The sequence below is a fragment of the Pyxicephalus adspersus genome, chromosome 2, assembly GCF_032062135.1.
Source record: "Pyxicephalus adspersus chromosome 2, UCB_Pads_2.0, whole genome shotgun sequence".
In the NCBI taxonomy this organism is placed as follows: domain Eukaryota; kingdom Metazoa; phylum Chordata; class Amphibia; order Anura; family Pyxicephalidae; genus Pyxicephalus; species Pyxicephalus adspersus.
Window position 1 is genome coordinate 22,092,049 of NC_092859.1, and position 24,496 is coordinate 22,116,544.

Here is a 24,496-nt window from a genome sequence, read left to right on the forward strand (position 1 = left end):
ACCAGGATGTGGAACAACGAAAGTGATGCAAAAGCATTGGCGGGAGTCAAAGTTTTACTCTCCACATATTCATGAGTCACAAATGTCTGGAAGGAAACACAAACAGAATACATTATGAGCCATACCAGAGCATAGTACCCACATCTACAAAGATCAGTGAGTGGTTTTTAAAGCTCTTTTACTTCAGGTTTAAAATATCCAAATATTAAGTCTGTTTACAAGTTTACTTTAATGTCTATGGATCTGGTGTAATTTCTTGTGGTCACACCTACATACTTTACTATCTTGCTAAGCTTTGTGATTTTAATGGATGTATTACTTTATACAGTATACTACATCACGCTAATCATTTTACTGCATAGCAACAATCAAATAACAGAAGAAACATTGTAACTTTTACAAGAGACACAAAGATAATCTAGCAGTACCCAGACAGAACGTAACAAAGGATGACAAAAGAATGAACAAATGTTCTTACCGCCAAGACAGCTGCTATAGGAATGGCTGCATTCATAAAAACTGCAAAAAATACAAACACGTTGCTGTTAGACAACAAACACATAGTGGGAATGTCATAAAAAAAAGTTTTCTACACTCAGGTCATGGTGAAATTTGACCTCCCTCAGCCAACTTCTTACCAAAGAGTATGGTATCATATATATAATATATAAAATCATATTATGGCATCAATATTTAATATAAACATGTTGTTTGTGCTTCTTGTACGTGGTGACCACTGTGGGCTTTGGAAGAAGAAAACTACCCAGCACAATGGAAGTAAGCAATGCTCAAGGTTTCCAGGCTCAGTAGGAGTTAAAAACTAACACCTGTGGTTAGTTAGAGGAGGAATGGTTTGCTATCATTGGTGTCAACTTAAAGAATTTTGCTCAGGTTATACTTGAGGGGGGATTAGAAAGACTCCCGCTGTACTGGGCTTCAATGGTGGTTTACCTCTATGTTCCATATCCCTGGCTGCTTCCCTTCTGGCTGGATGGTGTCACAGCTTGAACTGTACAGGTACTGTTGGGCAGAAGCCCATTCCCCCCAAAAAAGCTGGCTAGGTACATTGATGAGTACTGGAACACAATTCTGCATACAGAGAAGGCCCTGCACACTTTTAGTCTAAGGGCTGGATGCAAATAAATGAAGAACCATAAGAGTTGTGATATAAGAACACAGTGATAAAAATGACCAACAAAATGAAATAGAATGAGTGAAGGGAACCTCCAGATAATTAGGTAAACTGATACCATAATAAGTCAGATATCTTTTTCGGAAAAATTATATTTATTGTAACTTTGTTTGGCACAACACTGCTGTACAGTTCTCCCCAAATTCTCAATAAAGTATGGGATGTGTAGGAAGGCAATATAACATAGCAGATTGTAGAAGCTCCAATGTTTACCATTGTACATGTTATGAACTGGAAGGGGGGAAATATACTCACTGGACAAAGATGTGTGCAGGGCAAATGTTTTCAGGCTGGTCAGTTCTTTCATCCGGGTCTCTTCCACGCTGGAGCAGAAAATGTTCTCCCAAGCATACAACTTCAGCAATTTTATTCCTTTCAGGATTTCATTTGTTTTCTTAAGTCTTTCGGTGGAATAATCCTTTACAGGTGGAACAAAGGGAAGGAAGACAAATAAATACAGCACAATCAGAGTTATGAATGGGTGTATCTGGGCCAATTTACTAAATATATTTAGGCTGGTCACTTACCAAGGTCATTTATTACTATGCAAGAGATAATTCACTTAGCTTGGTGAATGTAGTGACAATTCACTTTGTAAATAGAAATCATGCAAACTAAAAATGGTATTTTCCCTTGCACATATTTGGATTGGTTGAAGTCATCATTCACTAAGCTGAGTAATATATATTCCTTGCAAGGAGATACTTCATTCCATGTGAAGAGTCTATATTCTTTTTGTAAATCAAACCAATAATATACAGAGATATAAACTCCTCTGATGCAGAGACTCATATGATGTTTGTACAGCACTGCAGTATACCTCAGAACTATATAGAAAATGTATGACAATGGAGTATCAATGATACTGTTTTAAATGCTGTCCCGGACTTACCAGTGTATTCTTTTGGACTTCTGCCAGTTTTGTAGCAATGAAGTACTGTATTGGAGCAAGAAGTAAAATGACTGCAGCCCCTACCAAAGCACTGACACCCAGAAGCTTGTACAGGAGGATAACCCCCATTATGATCTGGAAGAAGATGAAACATTCAATCAGTGTGCATATAGCAGAAAACATTATGCCATTTACCAACGTGTTAACGCAGAATATGTAAAGTGACAGGGCTAGGATCGGACTGATATTATGGTAGTGCCCTTACTTGTCGGCTGTACCTGCACAGGCATCGCCCAGAGATTGGGGCACAGGAAAAGAAACCACATCAGCTGATTGGTCTCGATAGCCACCAGGTTGTTGATCTGCCCCAGGGTCATCTCACCCATCGACATGTTAGAGGTGGATAGCTTAAGGATCTTGTTGTAGATCATGGCCTGAAAAACATTGGAGAAGCTGAAGAACCTGTGTGATGTATGAGTGTTAATCTACATTTTAAGATTTCCAGTTCTTAATCATGATCCTACAGCTGGCACTTAGATTGTAGCTCATATTAGGTGTCTATAGTGTCCTATTTAGTGTTGGTGTCCGAATTCAGGTTGTCCTTATATTCAAACCGAATTAGGCTGTTCGAATTTGGATAGACCCGACCAGAAAAACACAGGATTCGACTTCACGAATTCGTGTGTAAAAATATGTTTAAAAAAAAAAGGCTGTATTTTAAAGTAATTTATTGCATGTGTTTGATTTCTGTAACTAACTTTTATTTTTTTATAGGCTATCCCACAATGACAGTATGATTCCCACGGCTGCACAGCTGTGGGAATCCTCCTGTCAGTGTGGGATCCCCGGGCACTAGAGGTTAAATGAGGGCAAGTCTCCCCATTCATTCACCTCTAGTGTGATTGGCTGAGGAAAGGAAAATCCTGATGACACTTGAGCTGTCATCTGGGTTTACCTTTTCTCAGCCAAACACTCTCATTGATAAGTACAGTCCAGGGAGCGTGGGAACCTGCGGTCACAGCTGATTGGAGGTGCGCGAGTGCTTCCATTCAGCTGTAAATGCAGGCGAACTCTCAATTGAGTTTCTCCATTGAAAGTTCAACTGCAGTTCAGTTCCCATGGTCACTGGGCTGATAGATAAGATTGGTGTTAGGCGAGTGTTTCCAATCAGCTGTGACTGCAGATGAACTCTCAATGGAGTTTCTCCATTGAGAGTTCAAGTGCAGTTCAGTTCTCATGGTCACCAGGCTGATAGATAAGTACAGCCAGGTGACCGTGGGAACCGCGGTCACAGCTGATTGGAGGTACGCAAGTGCTTCCAATCAGCTGTGACTGAAGGCAAACTCTCAAATGGAGTTTCTCCATTGAGAGTTCATCTGGAGTTCAGTTCCCATGGTCACCGGGCTGATAAGTACTTATCCGCCTGGGGAGTGTGGGAACTTGCGGTCACGTTACGCTGTTCTGTATGTGCTCTTGGATAGAGATTCTCTAACTACAGTTACGCTAGGGCTGCAAGAGCAATCCGGGGAGCATAGCTGACAGCTCTGCTCCCCTGATTGCTCTTGCAGCTCTACACAGTCCCGAATAAAAACCGGAATCTCCCCTATAGACTTTAATGGTGTTCGAATTCAGCGTTCAATCACCCGAAAATCGAATAGCCGAATCGAACACTAAGCAAATCAACCACTAGTCCTATTAGTCAAATAGAATTTCTGAATCGATAACATGGAAAGTTTCTTGTCTTTTCCAACCTCATTATAACATGTTTTGTCTGTAGGGAAAAGCCATTAACGTCACTAAACCACCAACAATTCCACTGACTACCATCCCAGCATAGACATTCTGCACTGTAGGTGGTGACATCGGAGTGCCCACCCATATTGAAGGGCCTTTCTTTTGGTTCTTGCAGTATCTCAGGGTAAAGTAGATGATAGTCTCAGTTAAATAGACAACACAATTATTATATTCTTCATATGCTGCGAAGTGTCTGTAGGTGTTGGGAATTGGGGGTTGTAGATTTTGGAACAAAATCCTTTCAATTAGCTTTGAGTTTCACTTTGGAGCAGAAAAGTCATTATAGTCAAAAGTTATTATAAAGCAATTTAAATCCCATGATACCCTTTAAAAACAAGGAACCTCTAGTATTTATTATTTTATGGTCTATACTATTAAAAAGTTTTGCCTTTTCTTCTCCATAGGTGCCAATACCTGATGAAGTAGCTCAACATCTTCTGAGCCAATACCTTCCTGGGCTCCGATGCTATCTGTTAATTACATTCCTCTGTGAATGCAGAACCATAGACCTCTATAGTATGCAAATAGATAATGGCTCCTGTCTTGTATAATTCTTAAACATAAGCGAAAGCGTTGTCACTCTGACCGGTAAACTGCTATATATTACATTTTTGTTTTTAGGATCTAGATAACCTTGAATTTCAATGTGGACTACAATATATTTTACAGAATTGCTAAATGTTATGATAATGCTACTGACTTCACTGATGTGAAAACTCCCAACTGCTCAACCTCAAGTGTGTGTTTAAAGAACAAGTTTCCAATCATGGTAATAGATACATTTGTATAGGACCATTTTAAATACCATCAGTCTAAAAAGGGGAAGACAGACGTATGGTGGTCTAAGAGGGAATGAGTGGTGATCAGAATTGTAGGTGAAATGATAGAAGGGCTGTCATTGGAACAGCTGTGAGCCTGACCTGTGGGTTACATTCAGGCAGCAGAGGGGAGCTCAGCTTTAGCTAATTATCTGTTAGGAGATAAATACTACAAGGCTGTTCAGTTCTCCTTATCAGAATCTGCTACATGTTTTTCTTTTCCAGATTCCACAATGTGTCTGATAATAGCTGATTTGGGTTCTACAGCCAGGAGAAGGTCATACTTTACATATATTTAGTTTACATACTGCAAACTAAACTGCATTGCTCCCTAAAGATTATTTACAGTCAGGATGTCTCCTCTGCTCCAATAAACTTGCCACGCTATTATAACTTCTAAGAACAGAATCCTGTTTAAAAAAGAACTTCATCTGTCAAAATGATTATGAGCCAACAGAAAATGTGCTGCACTAAGTTCTCCCTACAGTGAGACTTTTCTTTGATTTACAGAGATCATAAACTAAATAAACAGTAAAGCTTTTGGATGTCCTCTAAACGGATTGAAACAGAATACTTTTTTTCTGACATGTACAGCTGCCTCTGAACTCGTTATGACCTAACTATGCAATATGGCTCTGATCAGCACTGACATACTATAAAACAGGGAAATGTGTTTTTTACACAGATGACCTTACTACACAGGTAATTAGGATAACTATATGGGGAATAAATAGTTGTGATAGATCATAATTCTGTGTGTGTATTTAAACCCAAAAAACAAAAATGTAATATACTGCGCGTTACCAGCTTTTAAGTATGGTAAGTGCATTAGCTTTTTTTCTGGCTGAATTCTGAAAATAAAAACCTGTTGACCCTAGCAGAACTTCAGTGTCATTTTAGATTCCTACACACTGAACTTATCTTAAACAATGGGCCTAGTTTATTAAAGCTCTCCAAGGCAAGAGAGGATACACTTTCATCAGTGAAGCTTGATGATCCAGCAAACCTGGAATGGATCTGGTCCAGATTTAAAAATAGTTTGCTAACACATAGCAAATGACTAAGAAACACATTCCAGGTTTTCTGGATCACCCAGCTTCACACATAAACTTGGAGAACATTAATAAATCAGGCCCAATGGGTCATTTATTGGGAGTTTTCAAGACTGGAGAAGGTAAAATGTGGAAGAACCTGGGTAATCCAGCATATCTGGAATGGGTTTTTAAAGATATTGTTTGCTATTGGAAAATTTTTTAACGCTGAACTAGATCTATTCCAGGTTTGCTGGATCACCCAAGCTCACCCATGATAGTCTATTTTTTTTTTAAAATGGGACTCCCATGTACCACAAAGACTTCACCGACAACAGATGTATAAGAACACAAAAACTGAAATACCTCTGTATAGAGGTCTTGGGTACAGTGATGTTGGGAGGGGGACCATAGTGAGTATTGATAGGGATATAATATGTTATTCTCACCAGTAAGGCTCCGCGCAGGTTGATCCCTGTCTCTATAGTGACATAGTAGGATGCTTGGAGAAATGTCCTCTGAAGAATTAGGGCCAAAAATAACAGAACGGCCAATACATAGTATTGCTCCAGAAATTCCTTGGAGGACATAAAGTAGACGCTTACAAAGGCATTCTTCGGCACTTCCTGCAAAGGTAGAAAGATAATGCAGACAAGCAATAAATAATGAAAAGTGGAGAAAGCAGGTAATGAATTGCAGAAATATATACAAAAATACAACTATTGGAGTGAAAACAAAGGAGGACAAATCTTGGGGGTGATAGTTTTTTGATGAGCAATTTGTGCTGGGTCAGAAACGCATTAAGACAGAAGTTTCAATGTTCAGTAACAATTATTAGCCTTTATTGTATGGAACTGTTTAAAAAAGTAAAGGAGGTGGTAGAGTCACGATAAAGATGGAAAATCCGAAAAACAGGAAATGATAATTAAAAAAAAAAAAAGACTAAAAAATCTGCATTTTTTTTATTAGTTATTTGTTCATATATTTTTGGCTTATTGTCCCGATTACTTTATCCAACACTTTTAAGCCCTGATGAAGGCTGCCCAGGCTATAGAAACATGTTGGCTTTTTAATGGAACAATATATATCATCTGAACTGGTCCGACACGTCTCAGTTCTGCATTCTGGATAATAAAACTGATAACTATAAATTTAAAAAGATGCAAAGAAAATGAATTTATTTAGAACTTAAGGGGACATGAAAAAAAACTGGAGGAATAGACCTTTTATGTGGAAATTATCTTGCGCTTGGGACCTTCCACCCTTCCAATACACAATAAAGAAGTGATAATATAAACACAATTTGAACTAAATCAATCTCCCGAATGCCCCTTACACTATGCCTTGTATTACATGGAAGTAATATTCACACACCTGCTCTGGTTGGGTCTCGTTGGTGCCTCCTAGATTTTGGACGATCCCGGAAATACAGAGGGGTCCAGCAAAACCCAGCAGATCGGCCAGGTAGCGGAAGGTACTGCTCAACAGAATGGGGCGGCCGAAGGCCTTGTATATGGCCAGCCAAATAGAAGGGGTCTTGTGAGGCTGGTCAATAGCCTGTTTCTGAGGGGAAAGAATAATGTGAATGTTGTATATGTTTGATACATTTTATTAGGTTATGAATCTACAAAGTTATTTAGGGGACATCTAAAAGAATATTTCATAGTATAACATCACGCCCTGCCGTAATAAAAAAGTTACATAATTAATAAGATTTTGCAAAACTCCATCCAGCTCATCCCACCACAATTCCTGCAGCATTGGTTAGGGGAAAATAAAGGATAAATATTATTCTTGTACTGGCAGTCCATTATCTGGGGTGAATTTTCACAAAGTCACTTTACCCTAATGGGCCTTCTTTAAAGTTTAAAGTGGAACTCTTAGCCAAATTAACAACTGCCATACATAATGCAATAACAAAGCGACTGATGTTTCACTGACTCTTGCATATATAAGGTAGTGTGCTTTTCTTTTATCAAAAAACAGGATTTACATAGCACCAACATACTACGTATTCATACATTAAATAGGGGTTGCAAATGACAGACAGAAACAGACAGTGACACAGGAGGAGGAGAGGACCCTGCCCCAAAGAGCTTACAATCTAAGAGGGGGGATATGGAATGGTGGGAAGCAGTGAGGGTTGTAAGAGACAGAGGGAGATGAGTAGGCAAGTATGAAAAGGTGGGTTTTGAGAAGAAAATAGGAGCAAGCCGGATGAGGAAGACCACTCCAGAGAGTCAGGGCAGCTCTAGAAAAGTCTTGGAGCCGTGCATGTGATGAGGTTATGGGTGAGGAAGTCATGATTAGGTCATTTTTTTCATAGAAAACTTTATTTATTGGGAAATGCCCATGGTATAAATTTATAGGGTGATAGAAATTCTGTGTGATTTCACTGCAGTAACAATAGCGCTGTCACCCTAATATAAGAAGTGGAAAAGTATTAAAATCAATGGACGGGGAATACAGGTAAAAAAAAATGTCATGACCTGGTTTGTTAATGCTACTGACAAACTCCTATGTGTCCTATATGTCAATTGTTTTTACAAAGAGATTTACTGGACTAAGATGTCTGTACTAAAAGTCAGATCCTAATTAGTCCGCAGTAAAGGTACATAGATGAGGGTACTGGAGAAGTGTAAAGTGTCGTAGTACAAGTACAGATATCGGCAGAGCTGTGTAATCTCTGATGACACTCTGCGTGCTTGTGAAAGTTTGTGTTGAGTTCTGTGTTTGTGATGTTCTCGTATCTGTCCCGTCACTGGAATGGCGGCCTGACAGATCTGAGCTATGGAGCAATCTGATTGGCTCACAACCAGAAACTTGTTTAAAGCACAACCAGACAAGTGGCTCACCTCACAATGGAAAAACACAGCGTCTGCCAAATCTCCACACCGGAGAAATGAATGTTGGAGGCCTGCTACTCCCATAATGAGCTTAACCCCTGCATGTTAAACTATTGCTCCATCCCCACCTAATACATCCGGAAAATAAGATCTAAATACATAAAGTAAAATGATTGTTTATATAAGCACTTCTTCTGCTTATCGCAAAGGGTGCTTTGTTCCCCCTATTTATTTTCCTGTTGGGTAATGGGGAAGAAATTGGGAACAAGGGCAAGAGCTGTATAGTTGTTTTTGACAATGGAGTTTGTGGTCAGTGTGACTGAAGAAGCGGACTTAGATCCAAGAAACGTGTAGGAAATGTATCTACCGGTGGAAAAATCCCTCTGTTTTCCTAATACCTTTATATGAAAAGAAAACTATGGTGGATATATACATCAAGGCTTTTAATATAACTCCAACTCTGAAATAAGTTGGAAAGAATATTTTACCTTATGCGGTTTCTATATATAAAATTTTTCGATGCTTTGCGTCATCTCAGGACATTATTTTAATTTTTTGATAATAAAAAATATACTGTTATTCAAGGAATTTAGACATATATACATATATAGACATACATGGCGGTTCCAATTGGCTATCCATATAGTTTGTCTGGGATTGGTTGTACAATGATATAAAAAGAAAAACCTTTAAAATGTGGCACAGTGTCAAATATTCAGCATAAATTACCATTTCCCCACATAGCACTAGCAACCTTTAGGCCTCTATCTTGAAACCATTCCAATACTTACAGATTAAAGACTTCATTTACTTATCTCTCAAACACCCAGATGCCCTATTACCTCTTATCATGTCTAAAATTATCTGTCTCACGTACCCTTTAGTAAAAGGCACCATGTTTCTTTATGTATAATTCCCTTCTAGGATCGGAATCCAATCATCCTACCCTATGTGTATGGAAGGGTAACTGACCCAATTCAATTGTCTCAAATCTGGGACATTTTAGTGCATTGGTTCAATTTTTTTAAAAAGCCAACTGATAAGTACTCCTAGGATGATATGTGATAACTCGCAGACTGGCTACATTCATACCTGGGACCTTAGGTTTCCTGTTTCCAGCTTCATAGGTATTCTCCTTCATATATGATTGGAATCCCTTAGGCTGCCTACACATGGTAAATTATTCTGACATGTGTACAGCCATTCCCCAATGTCACTCACTGATTTATCCTGGAGGATCAATGAGCAACGTATTAAGAACAACAGGGTGCTCTCCCCCTCCCCTCTCCATAGAATAGAATGGGTCGATGTGTGTGCATTGCTCGTTCATTCATCTATCACGAGAAATGATCACAAACAACCAGTGACAATTATCCTGTGTATGTACATTGCCTTGAGTTATAAATTGGAATTTAATAATTTATTTATATGTTATTGAAACACAGCAAATGCAGCAACTCATTTGTCACCCTTTTGAATATGAAAACTTCCAAGTATACCAATATGTACGTATTCACATGAATGTTTTCACAGACTTTGTGGTTTGGTCTTCAAAAAATGTTGCAAGTCCAAAACAAAAGTGACTTAATAATTACTGAATTTTAAAAAATGTTCTGATCTGAATTAGTTTCTTGTCCCCATGGATAACACACTACTTTCTTGGAGGTTTTGATTATCAATTTTTAACTAGCTGATTGACTATTACCTTGCTGTCTTAAGGGTTGGGAAATTCAGGTGGCCTCGCTTTCTCCTATGCTTCACCCCTGCTATTCCTCATTCTTTCCCATACTTTAATATTTATTTGTACACATCACTTTGTTCACCTTGAATTGGTTTTTGAATTGAATGAATTGGTTTTGCCTCTCACAGATCCTAGAGGTGCCTCACGCACATTCCTATGTTATACTAGCTCCAGCTTTGCCATGTTGTTTTATGCATAACACATATACCTAGTGTAAGCCAAGGCTACCGCCATACATAATTATATCTGTTCTATCTGCAACCTATTCAAAACTATTGCCAAGAATAGCCCAATCGGCTTCAGGTCAGCTTTATTAAATTCAAGGATCCCAAACCATTTTTGTTTTATAGGATACACCAATGCACCTGCTATAGTTCTTCACAATGAGTGCTTATGTAGAAATGCAAAGTGTTATCATGAGGAAAGCTGCACTGCCAGTGGCACCTTGTCTCTTCAACTGGTAAAACCCCAGAGTGGTAAACCTAAGGCAACCGAAGGGGGTGCCTGTGATATAACCTCAAGCTTCACGCAGGAAGACAAGAAGAAACAATAGTAAACCAGGTATAGAAAAAGAAGAGATAAAGATTGTCTAAAAAAACATTGCAATAGTTGCAGAAACAAAAACTTGTGTCTGAAAACAGACTGGGATGGGGAAGATACTTTTAGCGCTAACTGCACATTTGCAACTTTGCACATTGTATTTTACTGTGCTCTTTTATAAAGTGTATATCCAGGAAAAACTTTTTTTGTCTGGCATACTTATGTAAGGATGAAAGAGGTTTTCATATTACACAAACCAGTGATATAACAAACAATCCATTCCCAATTTGGATTGACCACTGTTCTCTATGAAGGGTAACACAGCAAGGTGCCACTCGCTTATCCTCCCCTCTTCCCTCTAAATAGGCTAGAACAGCACTGTGTGTACCGCACTTGTTTATTCATCTGTCACTGGAAATTATAGTGAAAAATTGTTTCCAGTGACAGTAATCTTACATGTGTACATAGTCTAAATGGAAATTGGTACACTTAAATGACCCTTCCAGTTTGCATTTGGGAATTTTTTAGTTCAGTCCGGAGATGCATACTGGAATTTGTTAACACAAAGGGAAATACACAGTTCTGTGATTTATATTGCAGGGTACACACAGTGCTGATATTTTGTCTGATATGACTGAGCTGACATTTTCATTACTCTTTAGGCTGTTTCCAGTCCTTTTTCCATTGTTACTGTCACTTGTATAGTATAAAGAGATTTATAGTATAAAGAACATACTTGATTGCTATTAAGAAGACCTTGAGGTCTGGAAAAGCAAACATTTTCCAACACACTAAGGATCATATGAGTGATGCTGAGGATTTCTGTTGCTTAGAAACACTCTGCTTGTTTTAGACGGGCCAGACTGCACATGAAATATTACAATTAACATATGGAATACAAAGCATGAAAAATGAGAATTACACATCCTTATATTAGGATGTATCAGCAAGAGCTCAGAATGAGAACACACTGACAATTCACTGTGCCACCATTTTCTGTCTTTTGGTTTTGGAATAAAGCAAATTACCAACATACTTAGATCACAGAATAAAAGGCTTAGCCCCGCAATACCTGGTACAATAGTCACTAACCCAGCACAATGAGCAACTGGTAAACCCTCTGGCAACCTGCAACCCAACCGTCACCAATACTTGTTTATATTGCCGATATGTAAGATGAGAAAGATTGTAATCCAGCTTGACTTGTGATTCCAGCAGCCCAATAAGCAACTTGTACTTGTACGCCAGAAACTAGGACACCTGAGATGCTGTGAGAGAATCCAGTTGCAGAAGCAATCTGTGTGCAGGCTCGGACTGCAGGTCATTTTTTATTTCCACTCATTTTCAATTTACTGTATACAGCTTTGCTGTTGTGTTAAAAGAGAAACTTTTTTGTAGCATACAGAATACTACTGGAAACTATTGTTATATTACAAGAGACTTTTTCCAAGTTAGATGCAAAAAACTGCTACCAAGACATAAGAGACTGCTTCCAAGAAGTTGGTTAAAGACTGTTGCCATGTTAAAAAAATAGAACAATTTGCAAGCCACAAGAGATGGCGAAAGATTGCTGTCATGTTATGCTACGTACAAATGTGCAAAATTTATCGTTGGAAACAAACTACTAACGACCGATCGTCTTATAATCATTAACAAAAAAAGTGCACAACGACGCAGATGAACGAGGATTGTCACTGCAGTGAACGACCATCCCGGCGGATCCGATTGGGAGATGATCATTCGCTATCTATTGTGTGTACAGTCGTTCAGTGATCGTGGATTGTTCTGTGATACACTTTCTCCTGTACATGTCACTTCCTGCATCGTTCAAACAATCATATCTAGCATTTGTACATTATTAGTCGGTTATATTTGAACAATCGTATTGTTACAGCATGTACAGAATTGTGCACAGTACGATCGTTCAAAATAATCGTGAATAATCATTGATCAGTCGTTAATCGTTTTCTAACGATAATTATTGCACGCGTGTACGTAGCCTTAAAAAAAGAAGGGCAAGGATGAGTATTTGCACTATAAGATAAGCTTAAACCAAAATATAATTCTGAAATGAGTGGTAACTGTATAGTATTCTGCCATGACCAACAGCCTACTTTAATTGATTCTTCCCATATGATAGATACTTATAATATGGGGAAGTTGTGAGTACCTGAACTGCCACAGGACTCAAACTTATCTTTTTGCTGCCCACACCTTTTTCCAGCTCTAACCAAAACACTTTGAGATCACACATCACTAAATAGTCTTCATACCTTCAGGTCGTCGTAGGCATCTTTCAAGCTGACATAGTTGGTAAGTGCCCTCATGGCAATGGGTAACTTTCCAATTGTCTTTAGATCGATAGGTCTCTTGTGGGCAGAGATAATCAGTGGGTTCATCCACCAGTATGTGGCTTTGGAAAGTAAATTCACAAAAGGCTGGAGGAAGCGCACCCCCAAATCCTGGAGATCTTCCGGGGGCTTCACCTTCTGGGGGTTCATAAAGAAGACATATTTCTAAAAAGAAAGGGGAAAAAAATTAGATGTGTCCGGGCCCAGAAATAGAGGAAAACAAGTAAATCATAACGTACCCGCACCCGAATTACATTAACCTCCACCGCCATAAGTAGACCGTACAGGATGACCATAATCCCAGTGATGCAAAACCGCAGCTGATTCAGACCAATCTCATTCTCACAATACTTCACCAGCTTGATAGTTTTGGAAATGAAGGCTAAGATCCAGTAAAGGAATAGAGCTGCACAACACAAATGAAAAACATAATAAATAAAAGTGGCATTGGCAGATATATGATGGTCAAACTTACTCAGATAAATGAGCTAAAAGTGCAACAAAACTTATTTTTTTCTAACAGGAAAGGTTAAAATAATACACAAAGCAAGGCAAGGCAGTACCACTGATATTAGGAATACAGCACAGAGATTACGTTATTTGCCAAATATATCACAGATCAGTCAATGAGAACTCTTATCCCAAAGCAGGGGTAGGCAAACTCCGGCCTTTAGGCCAGATACAGCCTGGCCTAATGCCTCCCTGGTCAACCCGGCCTAATCCCAGCCAACAGGGGGGGACAACCCACGGCTCCGGAGCCGCATTCGGGGGTAAGGGGACATTCCCTCTCCTCTGTATGCATTGTGGAGGAGGGGGATTTCCTTTCAGGGGCGTTCCTAGTGGCGGAGCCAAGAGGCCAGGCCAGGACTCAAGAGAGAGTCCAGCCTAGTGTGCCTTCTTGACCTCCACAAATGGCCTAGTGGCCAAAAAAGTTTGCCGACCCCTGTCCTAAAGGGACATGATCATTGTCGCAATGCTAAAATATACTTTGAAAATACTAAGCTTGTGGATTTAAATTCTGTCATCTGTGAAGCAGAGAAAAGGGGAAGAATAGAGTAGGAAACACAGAAAAGGGAAGATTAGAAAAGTAAGGGGAGTAAAATATAGAAAAGTAGAAAAAGAGGAGAAGAACTGTGAGGGGATAATAGGGGGCAAAAAAGCAGAGGTGAGTAGTGAAGTGAGAGAGAGGCAAAACTTATTAGAGAAAATAAGGCAGAGTGGAGGAACAAATAGAGGACAACCCAGGAGAAAATGGAGTTGATCAGAGAGAGGAGAGAAATGTAGGCACGGAGGAAGAAAAAAGCATAGGAGAATGGAAAGGAACGACATGGGGGAAAAGAAGCGAAAGAAAAACAGAAGGATAAAAAAAAACAAAGGACAACTGACTTCCTCTCACTCATAACTCTGGAATGGTCTTCCTCGTCCTATTCAGCTTGCTCCTACTTTCTGCTCATTTAAAAGAGCACTCGAAACCCCTTATTTCAAGCTTGCCTACCCATCTTCTTCTGTCTTTTGAGACCCCAACAACTTCCCACCACTACATATCTCCCTCTCCTATTCTGTGTTAATTCCCCCACCTTCTAGATTGCAAGCTCTTTGGGGCAGGCTCCTCTCCTCCCCTGTCACTATCTGTATCTGTCATTTTGCAACCCCTATTTAAGGTACAGCGCTGCGTAATATGTTGGCGCTATATAAATCCTGTTTATTATTATTAATATTATTATTAATAATTATAATAATATTAATAATATTAATGAAGGGTACAAGGAGATGAAACAAAATAAATAAGAGCAGTGGAGAAGAAAAATGGAGAATAGAAGTGAGAAGAGAATGGAAGGTAGAACAGAGAGAGGATGGTAAATGCAAAGGGTAATGGCAGGAGGAAGAAGAAAAAGCAGATTACAGAGTAAAGGGCAGGGGGAGAAAGAAGAAAAATAAGAAAAGGGACAGAAGGGAGGGTTTAGGATAGAAGTTAGAGCAGGGAAGGGAGAAAAGGGGAGCTAGGGGATGGCAAGGTAGAAAAGAAAGTAGAAGTGGGGAAAAGGAAAGAGGGAGAAAGTGAGGGAAATGCTAAATTAGAGTAGGGAAAGTTGTCCTTCATTTTTTGTATTATGTTTTATGGGTAGTTTATTTGTTTTATACACTCAAAGGATAGGAAATGGTCTCTGTTTAGTGAAAGGAATTATGCTACACATGTTACCATACCATCTGTACATGTACAATGTCATTGTTATTGTATGGAACTTATCGCAATCACATGTAATGTTTTTCTGTTCCTCTCCTTTATTTTGAAGATTTATACAAATGTGTATTCGGTAATTGTTTTTATAAACTTTTTTCAAAAATTAATAAAAATTATTGAATATAAGAGAAGGGAAGGGAGAGCATAGGAACGATAAGGAGTGAAGTTCAGGGGGAAATTGAGGTAAGGGGGAAGGAGAGAACGGTGGTGGGAGAATCGAGAAGAGGGAACTAAGAAGAGAGAAAGAATGAAGAGAGTGCACAGAGGAAAAGAGATAGAAGAGGAGATAAGGGAAAAGGGAAGAAAAGGAAGGATTGGAAAGAAGAGAAAAAATAGGAAGTAAATGACGGCAGAAGAAAGAATATGAGAATATAGAATATAAGCAAGATGAGAGAAGCGACAGCAGAGGCGAGGGGTGAGCAGACAGCGTAGTATCTGCAGTATAACCTGAATTATAAGAATAGCCCTGGCACAGATTTTAGATATTGCTTCCATTTGCAGGGGACTGACACTCTTAGGAAGACTTCAGCTGACCGCATGTTACAAGGACCAGTTCAGTGATTGTACACGCCCAAGACTTTCCCAAATAGCTCAGAAACTGGACGCAATCCAAACATTTAGGTCGAGCGTGCGTAATGACTCCGCCAGTCACTGGTGTGATATATCACATTTCATAAGAGCATTGAGAAATCACATTACTGGAACATGACAGAAAATACTGTAACATTATCTCTTGGGGGGCTTCTTGGGTACAAGTGTGGGAAAGGAGAGGGAGACCAGAGAAGAAATCAATTCTTATTGTCCCAGTACCTGCACAGAATGGATTTCTGCACCCTATTGTCACCCACCTGTGACTCCACCACACCCTCTGGTAAAATGCAATGCATTGCCCATGTCTAGCAATCTTCAGATTCCCTATAACTACTTACCTAACAGGAGTTTGGGGAAGTTAGAGGTCTCGATATTGTGGTAATAAATGACGGATGTTGTTGCTGCAATGAATCCCACGATGGCTGGCATGAAGAGGTGTAGATGCCATGTCTGCATTTTCCTAAAATAGAAGTTTTATTAGTTTCATGTTTACTATTTTTAATTGATGAAGTGCTAACATATTACACAACATTGTACAATAAATAGCAAATGATAAACTTACATACATAAAAAGAACAAACTATGACAAGGGGGGAGTTCAAGGGACATCAGTATAATGCAGGAAGAAATAGAACTGTGGCTAATAAGTATGATTAACAGAGAAAAGAAGATGGGTTGGTAAGTTTAAAAATGCAGATTTTGAGGATTTGTTTAAATGTGGAAAATGTATGAGCAAGACTAACAGGACAGGGAAGGAAATTCCAGACGGTGGAGGCAGTAACTAAGTAACTAAAACTAAAATTAATTTTACAGCATTTCAAAACTGACGAGCAAAATGTGGGGTTGAGTTTGGGTGGGGTTACAGAAGGGAGGAAGCTCAGGGTGAGTGGGTGTCTCTAGTATGGAGATGTACATAGGAGACAGATAAGTGGCACAGAGTCTGCAGAAATGTAGCATGCATATTGTGCATTCACTGTGATAGAAATGTGAATGGGACTGGTGTGGACTCACGTGTTTGAGACGATACCCTCTGCAATTTCACATACATGGACAAACAGCAAAATGAAGGTAAGAATCCATCGCAGGTTGTGTCCAGGAAAATGCAGCCATGTGTTGTGATGGATTTGGACCTTAGAACTCTGACTGCCCCAACCTGAAAAACACCAAAGCTGTCAATTTTATATACATCTCAAATAACTAACACTGACCCAAACAGCTTAGTACTGACCCACAATGCGCTTCACTACTGATATATGAAAAATGTATTCATTTCTGTATATTACTCACTCTACACTGACCCAAAACCTCTCCATATTGTCTACCTACCTATAATTTAACCGAATAAATCTCTATACTGACCCATAACTTTCTGTATTAGCTGTGTACATCACCACACATATGTATTAACTCTCTATAAAGAGCATAGACACCTCTGTAATAAGTAATTATGTCTTTGGGCTTATACCACCCTTTAGCTTTTTAAAAAACTTCAAAGGTGACCGTCTGGTTTAAACTCTTTATTTTGAACATATACCGATCTATACTACACCTCCCTCCTCTGAGCATAAACCGATCTACACTACACCTCCCTCCTCTGAGCATATAATGATCTATACTACAACTCCCACCTCAGAGCTTATACTGATCTATACAACACCTCCCACCTCTGAGCATATACTGATCTATGCAACACCTCTCTCCTCTGAGCATATACCGATCTATACTACACCTCTCTCCTCTGAGAATATACTGATTTATACTACACCTCTCTTCTCTGTTCTTATATTGATCTACACTACACCTCTCTCCTCTGAGCATATACCGATCTATACTACACCTCTCTCCTCTGTTCTTATACTGATCTATACTACACCTCTCTCCTCTGTTCTTATACTGATCTATACTACACCTCTCTCCTCTGAGTATACTACACCTCTCTCCTCTGAGCATATACTGATCTATACTACACCTCTCTCCTCTGAGCTTATACTGATCTATACTTTACTAAACTATCGCCCCAATCCTTACTACATCTCTCTACCCTGAGCTCATTACGATCTATACTACACCTACTCTAATCTAAGCATATACTGATCTATACTACACCTCTTTATTCTGAGCCTATGCTTCATAAATTGCACTGGATGGTATATATATATATATATATATATATATATATATATATATATATATACATACACACACACACATAGACATGGCTACCTATAGGTAAAAGTCAGACTCACCAATGAAGAGGATAGGAAAGGTGATGAAGAGTAGGAAGACATGGGGAACAAGGTTCAAGGCATCCAGGAAGCAGATATTGTTGAGGACCCCATTATTCACATTGTACGTGGTACTTGTGTCGTTTCCACAGAAGGACAGACTCATGTCTCCCTGTAATACATGCAGAATGTAGTCAGCGCTGGGCATGATAAACATTTATTATGGAGAGAATATATGATGATCAATGCTTTTACAATCTTGTGTGTTTAGGATACTGGTACCTGCATCATACCAGGCTGCATACACAATTGTAAGTGAACCAACAGCATTCACCCTATATTATGAAATGATGTAAATGAATTAATTGCAAAACATTGTATGTAGAAATGTTACAAAGCAGGGGAATTTAGTATTTCCTTACAAACGATACATAAAAGCTTGTTTTCTTGAAGCTGAAGGTCAGCTGATTGCCAGAGACATTAATAAATTGAACAATTAATAGAACGATTAATAGAAGTGTATACATGGTGTTCCTGCCAGTAATCCGCCGCTGACATCTCTTCCACCAATTAATATCATCTAGGAAGCGGCAGACGATGAAAAGCTCACACAAAACGGAACGTCGCCAGGCGGAGATTACTGCAAATCTGTGGTTGTTTTCATTCAAGTGCACAAATTCAGAACAAACCGCATTATTCTCAGTTTGTTGTCTTCAAGGAATCTAAGCAAAAACAATACAATGATTTAATGAGAATGTTCTGCATGTCCCAGCGGACATCTGTTCTGGGGATTCCTAAATCATGCTTCCAAGGAACTCATTTCATTATCAGAATCATTTCGCTGTTCACTATTAGTTTCTCTGGTTTTAAAGAGAACCGGTCTGTGTGAAAAAAAATCCTGATACAACCATTAGTATCATTTTCCGAAAAGCACCACCTTTTATCGTTAAAAAATATCAAACCAATGACTTTGCCTAGGCTGGGATGATGTCAGCAGTCTGTTGCAGGCAGAGCTGAAGAACTGCCTCAGTCTTTGCAGACTGCAACATTGTAACTTTGTATAAAGTCATAGGATAAGGCATGTGTCTGCTATTTGTGAACTGCACAGATACCACAGGTTATATGGCTTTGTCTCAGTCCAGGAAGTGGATGGTGACTGATAATGATAGCTGAACAAAGATGGCAGCAGGGGCCAACATAAGGTGCTAGGTGTGCCGCTCTACGACAGACTCCTACCTGAGCCACAAGGGGTCAGGTCAGTTTAGTGGGGGCCCTAGGTCATTTCCAAACAGGGGCCCACTGTTGGCTATGTCACTGGATGGCAAGTTGTGGTTTAAAGAGAATATAACCATAACATATTTTTAGAATATGGAAAGGTTGTCTGTGTTGTCTGTGACAACAAGCTTCCCCTATTTCTTGTCCTGGTGTCACAGGAACAGGAAGCAAAGGGAGATTTCCCTGATCTGGTCATAAAAAAACAATGCTTGACACATTTTAACTCTTCTCTCTGATACTATACAAATGGCTACAGTTAGGCTTCTGGTATCATTTGACCTATTTATTATTATTCTAATTTGTATTAATAAACAGTATATATATAGTGCCAACATATTATGTAGCGCTGTACATCAAATACTTAGACAAAAGAGTCAATTTCATAAAGGAATACAGGTTGTTCACTTAGCAAGGTAAATTATTCTTGCAAGGGATAATTCACTTAGTTTAGTGAATGAGAGGAAGGTCTGCTGACTTCAACCATCCAATCAGTCTTGTAATTGGGTATAACTTGCAAATTAAATAGAATGACAAACACTAAGCTAAGTGAAACATTCCCTGTAAAGTGGTAATTCTGTTTGCTAAGTGAACAGCCTTTCGTTAATCACACCCCAGTGTTTAACCCTTTCCAATCCTGCAAACAAACCTCACTCAGTAACATTTTTCACAAAACTTTTCGCTATCCTTATGATAATAATTCTCCCCACAGTTCCCTCTCCTTACTATACCTCCTCCTCTAAGGGAGTAGAAGATATAATTTATTATATATATTTTATTATTATATTATACACGGCAACACTCTATAAACCACGAGGGCGTTCGGCAGGCGTTACATTGTGCGTTTATATTGGTTATAGAAAGATGTGATTTAATCGCTTCCTGTAGATGTTGTTATGTATCGGGCGGTTGGATAAATGGCGTTGTGTGCAATCACCGGAGCGCTGACCGCCGCTAGCACCTGATTTGAGCGTCTGTGTGTACCTTTTGTTAGCAGATCGCTCTGGAGGATATCATAAACAGCGCAGGGTTAAAGGAACCTGACGGCCAGTTAAACTTCACTAGATTTGTTGAACAGCCTGGAATATTTGGAGTGAGTAGAAGGACGTATACAAACATACTGCAATCTATAATCAGGCAGTCTGGGGGGGTCTCTAATCTACACACACACAGATGTCTCCTTGGGTTTACCTTGTGGAGGGCTCCAGGTGGGGGTCAGTCTCCGGGGGTCTCTATCACACACACTGAGCTCCTGATTGGTGTATTCTTAGTCTCCGGTAGTAATATAAGGAGGGTGGTCTTCACACACAAGCGGGATAGGCAATGTCCAGGTGGGGGTCAGCCTCCGGGGGTCTCTGGAAGACGTTCTGAGCTGCGACTGGAAGTATTTTTAGCCACAGAGATCAGTTGCTGCTCCTTTCAGTCTCCTCTCTCCTCTCTCCACTTATTTGGAGTTGTGAGAATGCAGAGCCGGCAGGAAACTAGACAGGCGGCAGATGGGGGATCCTGGAATGGGGGGTGTCCCCCATACACTGCATCACATGGACTGTATGCACTGCCTGTATATTACATACATGTAGCATGATCACTCCGTGTGACATGTCTCCCTAATATTGGGAGGTAAGATCATGTGACTGAGCATATTATTGCTTGTATTACAGCTAGCCAGAAACATGGCAGTCACCAATACAAGTGAATTATATCTTTTATTTTATATGTTAAATACATATATATAATAAATAACATGAATATGATGACCATAATGATTCTGTAACATAACAAATATTTTATACATGTATGACACAGCAACATACAGATGAAATATATAGGTCATGCAAACAATACACATTGGTCATACAGACAACATATATGGGTCACACAAACAACTGATATGGATCATAAATATTAAATATATGGGATATATAGAAATTCTTCACATTTGAACATGCAATCAGTACTGCCTGCAGACCACATACGTGTTACATACATTTGACAAAGGCATATAATATGATACACATATATGAATTTTTACTGTATCCAAGTTACATGTTTACTTTACTAATTTCTACATGTACAAACTGATTGCAGATATAATTGTTCAGATCTATAATATTGTATATATTATTTTATAATATTTTATATATGATACACATGTAATATATCCTACCTGCTATCCCATATACAGTGCTGGCAGTGCCTTCCATCTGAACACCTTTATGCTGCACTGACAGCGCCCTCTATCTGCACACCTGTAATCTGCAACGGCGGTGTTCTCTGTGCAACCCTTGCACTACTACCGTATCAGCATTCAGTTATGAGCAGACAGCGCCCCCTATCACCCTCATATTACATAGCACTATAGCCATAATTCTGGCAGTTTTTCTTCCTGACACTAAATTGGGCAGAATAAAGGAAAAAAACTAGAGAAGGCAAAAAATATTAAAACACTTTTCAGTACCCAGCCAAAAAGCTGGAGGTCTGTAGGGCCCTTTGGAGGTCTGTAGGGCCCTTTGGACCCTCAGACAGTCCACTCATCAGCCAATATTGCACCACTGTTCATCTATGTCATTGATGGGGGTAATGAATGGGGCCCTTCATGCAGAGGTGGACCATCTTTATGTATCTGACTCACTGGGCCTGATTTATTAAAGCTTTCCAAGGCTGGAGAGGATACACTTTCATTAGTTAAGCTGAGCGTTCCAGAAAACCTGGAATGGATTTCTTCAAAGTAATTTGCTAGCAAATGTTTTGAATCCTGGAGCAGAATAATTCCGGGCTGGCTGGATCACCCAGCTTTACTGATGAAAATGTATCCTCTCCAGCCTTGTCACAGATGAGCAGGAGGACTGGATGACATTTACCACATTGTTAGACCTTTGCATGTCATTGTTATATACATTACAATGGTTTGTCATTTCCTACTGCTGCCCAGCCCACCATTGTTTAATTCTTTTCATTTGTTCAAGAAAAGTTTGATAAAACATCCTATAATCACCCTACACATCAATAAAAATGATACATCTACATTAATGTAATAATCATAAATTGGAAACAAATGTATAAGCACCTGATAAGATTACATCTGATCAAATAATGAATATTCCTTCAGCAGTCACCAAAGAAGCGGATAGAAGCATATACTGAAATGTACTGAAAGGGGGCATGCTGATAGGTGTTGGGAGCAGAGTGACATACTGGATAGCATATACTGGAAAATATATACTGCCCTAACTAAAATAACACAAATCCCATATATGTATTTTATCAGTTTATTAGGGCACAAGAAGGAAGGAACCACAGAACCCCATTAATTCTGGTATATGCCACCTATAATAACCAGAATCAGATTCTTTCTTTCACTTTTATAGACTGCACTGGGTAAGAGCTGCAGCATTAGACATGCCTCCAATACATCTCATTGTATATACCCCGCTCCTACATAGGGTATAGAATCACGCTGAGATAACTTCTATCTGCAGTGCAGTGATATCAGCTCTGCATTTGGACAAAATTACAGACCAATAGCCCTGCAGTTCAGTACTGGGGCCTTTCTATAATTACAATCCTTTAATATAAAACTCATAGCAGTACAGAGATAAAGAGGACCAGTCTAATTATTGAGCAATGCAGGATGGAGAGAATTCGCTAATGTATAGGACAGTACAGGGATAAAAAGGACCATCCTGCTAGCTCATCTTTATAAAGGATTGTCCATGAAACTAAGCTGGCATCATTAGAATCCTAGCCGGTGTCTGCACTGATTCTCCACTGTTTATCACTGTTAAGTGTCTCACCCATAAAAGTGTTATGAGAGTGGATTTTCTGGATATTAAAGACTTTTGTAGTGCTGATAAAATAAACATCAGGCTCAATAAAATGCTCTAATCAAATCCTACTTTACTTTACACCAGAGATTTTACCACAGATGGGGAATCTCTCCATGTAGGGCTGCCTGTAGAGGCCAAAGGGCTGATAATTATAAGAAAAGATAATATAACATAAAGATTGCTGGGATGGCCTGTGCAATGTGGCTGCAGGTATAGTATATAACACCAAACCTCTTGTGGTGTGGTATCCAGAAATTTTATCGGTTGGAAGAGCTGGATACGTCCCCCGAGGGAACCAGATCCTTGCTTAACGGCTGCAGATGATGGCTGCGTCCTATTGGGTGAAGCAGAGAAAAAGCAATAAGCATGTTCCAAGTGTAGAAAACGAGAACAGAGCTCAGAATGACTTTATGGCACAGATCATGCGACTGAATACAGAGTGGTGGAATTTCAGGATATCAAGTCACACTTTATGGCCTCCCAATAAACAGGGAGAATTCATTTTTAGACAATAGGGCACTTATTAAGACTGTATACATTTTGGGCTTGATTTATGAAAGCTCTCAAAGACATGAAAAAATAAACCCTCATGGGAGAACCTGGGTGATGCAGCAAACATGGAATTCATTTGGCCCAGGATTTAAACCGTTTCCCAACTAATAGAAAGGAAATCTAATATAGGTTAGCTGGATCACCCAGCTTCTCCCATTCTCTCCACTTTTGGAGAACTTTGATAAATCAGGTGCTTTGTGTGCTATCATACAGCTATTGTATACCTATATATTATTTTGAGTTTCCAGGTTAACAGCAGCCTGACAGAGTGCTGCCTTTTATATGCATTGTGGGAGTTTCATTTAATCAAGCTTCTTCATATAATCTGTCCTACCAATCTATGGGAAGCAATCTCACTAATTGTATCTGGAAGCCCAGGCTTCCTGCTTGCAGCAAATGATTGGATACAAAGGATCCTGTTTTTGTCTTCACAATGTCAGATTTTTTTCTGAGCAGTCATTGCAACATTTTTATTTAAAAAAAAATTAAGCTCTTGCATTTTTGATTATTTTGTGGGGCCTTCTACATGACACTGCAGACCTAAAATGTAAGCTTTATGTCTCATTGAGTTGATTATGAATA

The 24,496-nt window shown here is 39.2% G+C and overlaps 1 protein-coding gene across 1 annotated transcript in view; it reads right to left on the minus strand.

Moving 5' to 3' along the window:
- The window catches only part of ABCC9 (ATP binding cassette subfamily C member 9), a gene marked incomplete in the record, with an annotated part of 57,533 nt that extends 36,462 nt beyond the window's left edge, over positions 1 to 21,071 (minus strand). Inside the window, 14 exon segments of the mRNA XM_072399909.1 lie at positions 1 to 86; positions 479 to 519; positions 1,448 to 1,610; positions 2,085 to 2,219; positions 2,363 to 2,518; positions 6,177 to 6,353; positions 7,102 to 7,290; positions 13,128 to 13,370; positions 13,445 to 13,611; positions 16,377 to 16,498; positions 17,050 to 17,191; positions 18,285 to 18,435; positions 18,789 to 18,985; positions 20,727 to 21,071. Coding sequence (XP_072256010.1) covers positions 1 to 86; positions 479 to 519; positions 1,448 to 1,610; positions 2,085 to 2,219; positions 2,363 to 2,518; positions 6,177 to 6,353; positions 7,102 to 7,290; positions 13,128 to 13,370; positions 13,445 to 13,611; positions 16,377 to 16,498; positions 17,050 to 17,191; positions 18,285 to 18,435; positions 18,789 to 18,821 — 1,805 coding nt within the window.
- Between the last annotated feature and the right edge of the window lie 3,425 nt (positions 21,072 to 24,496).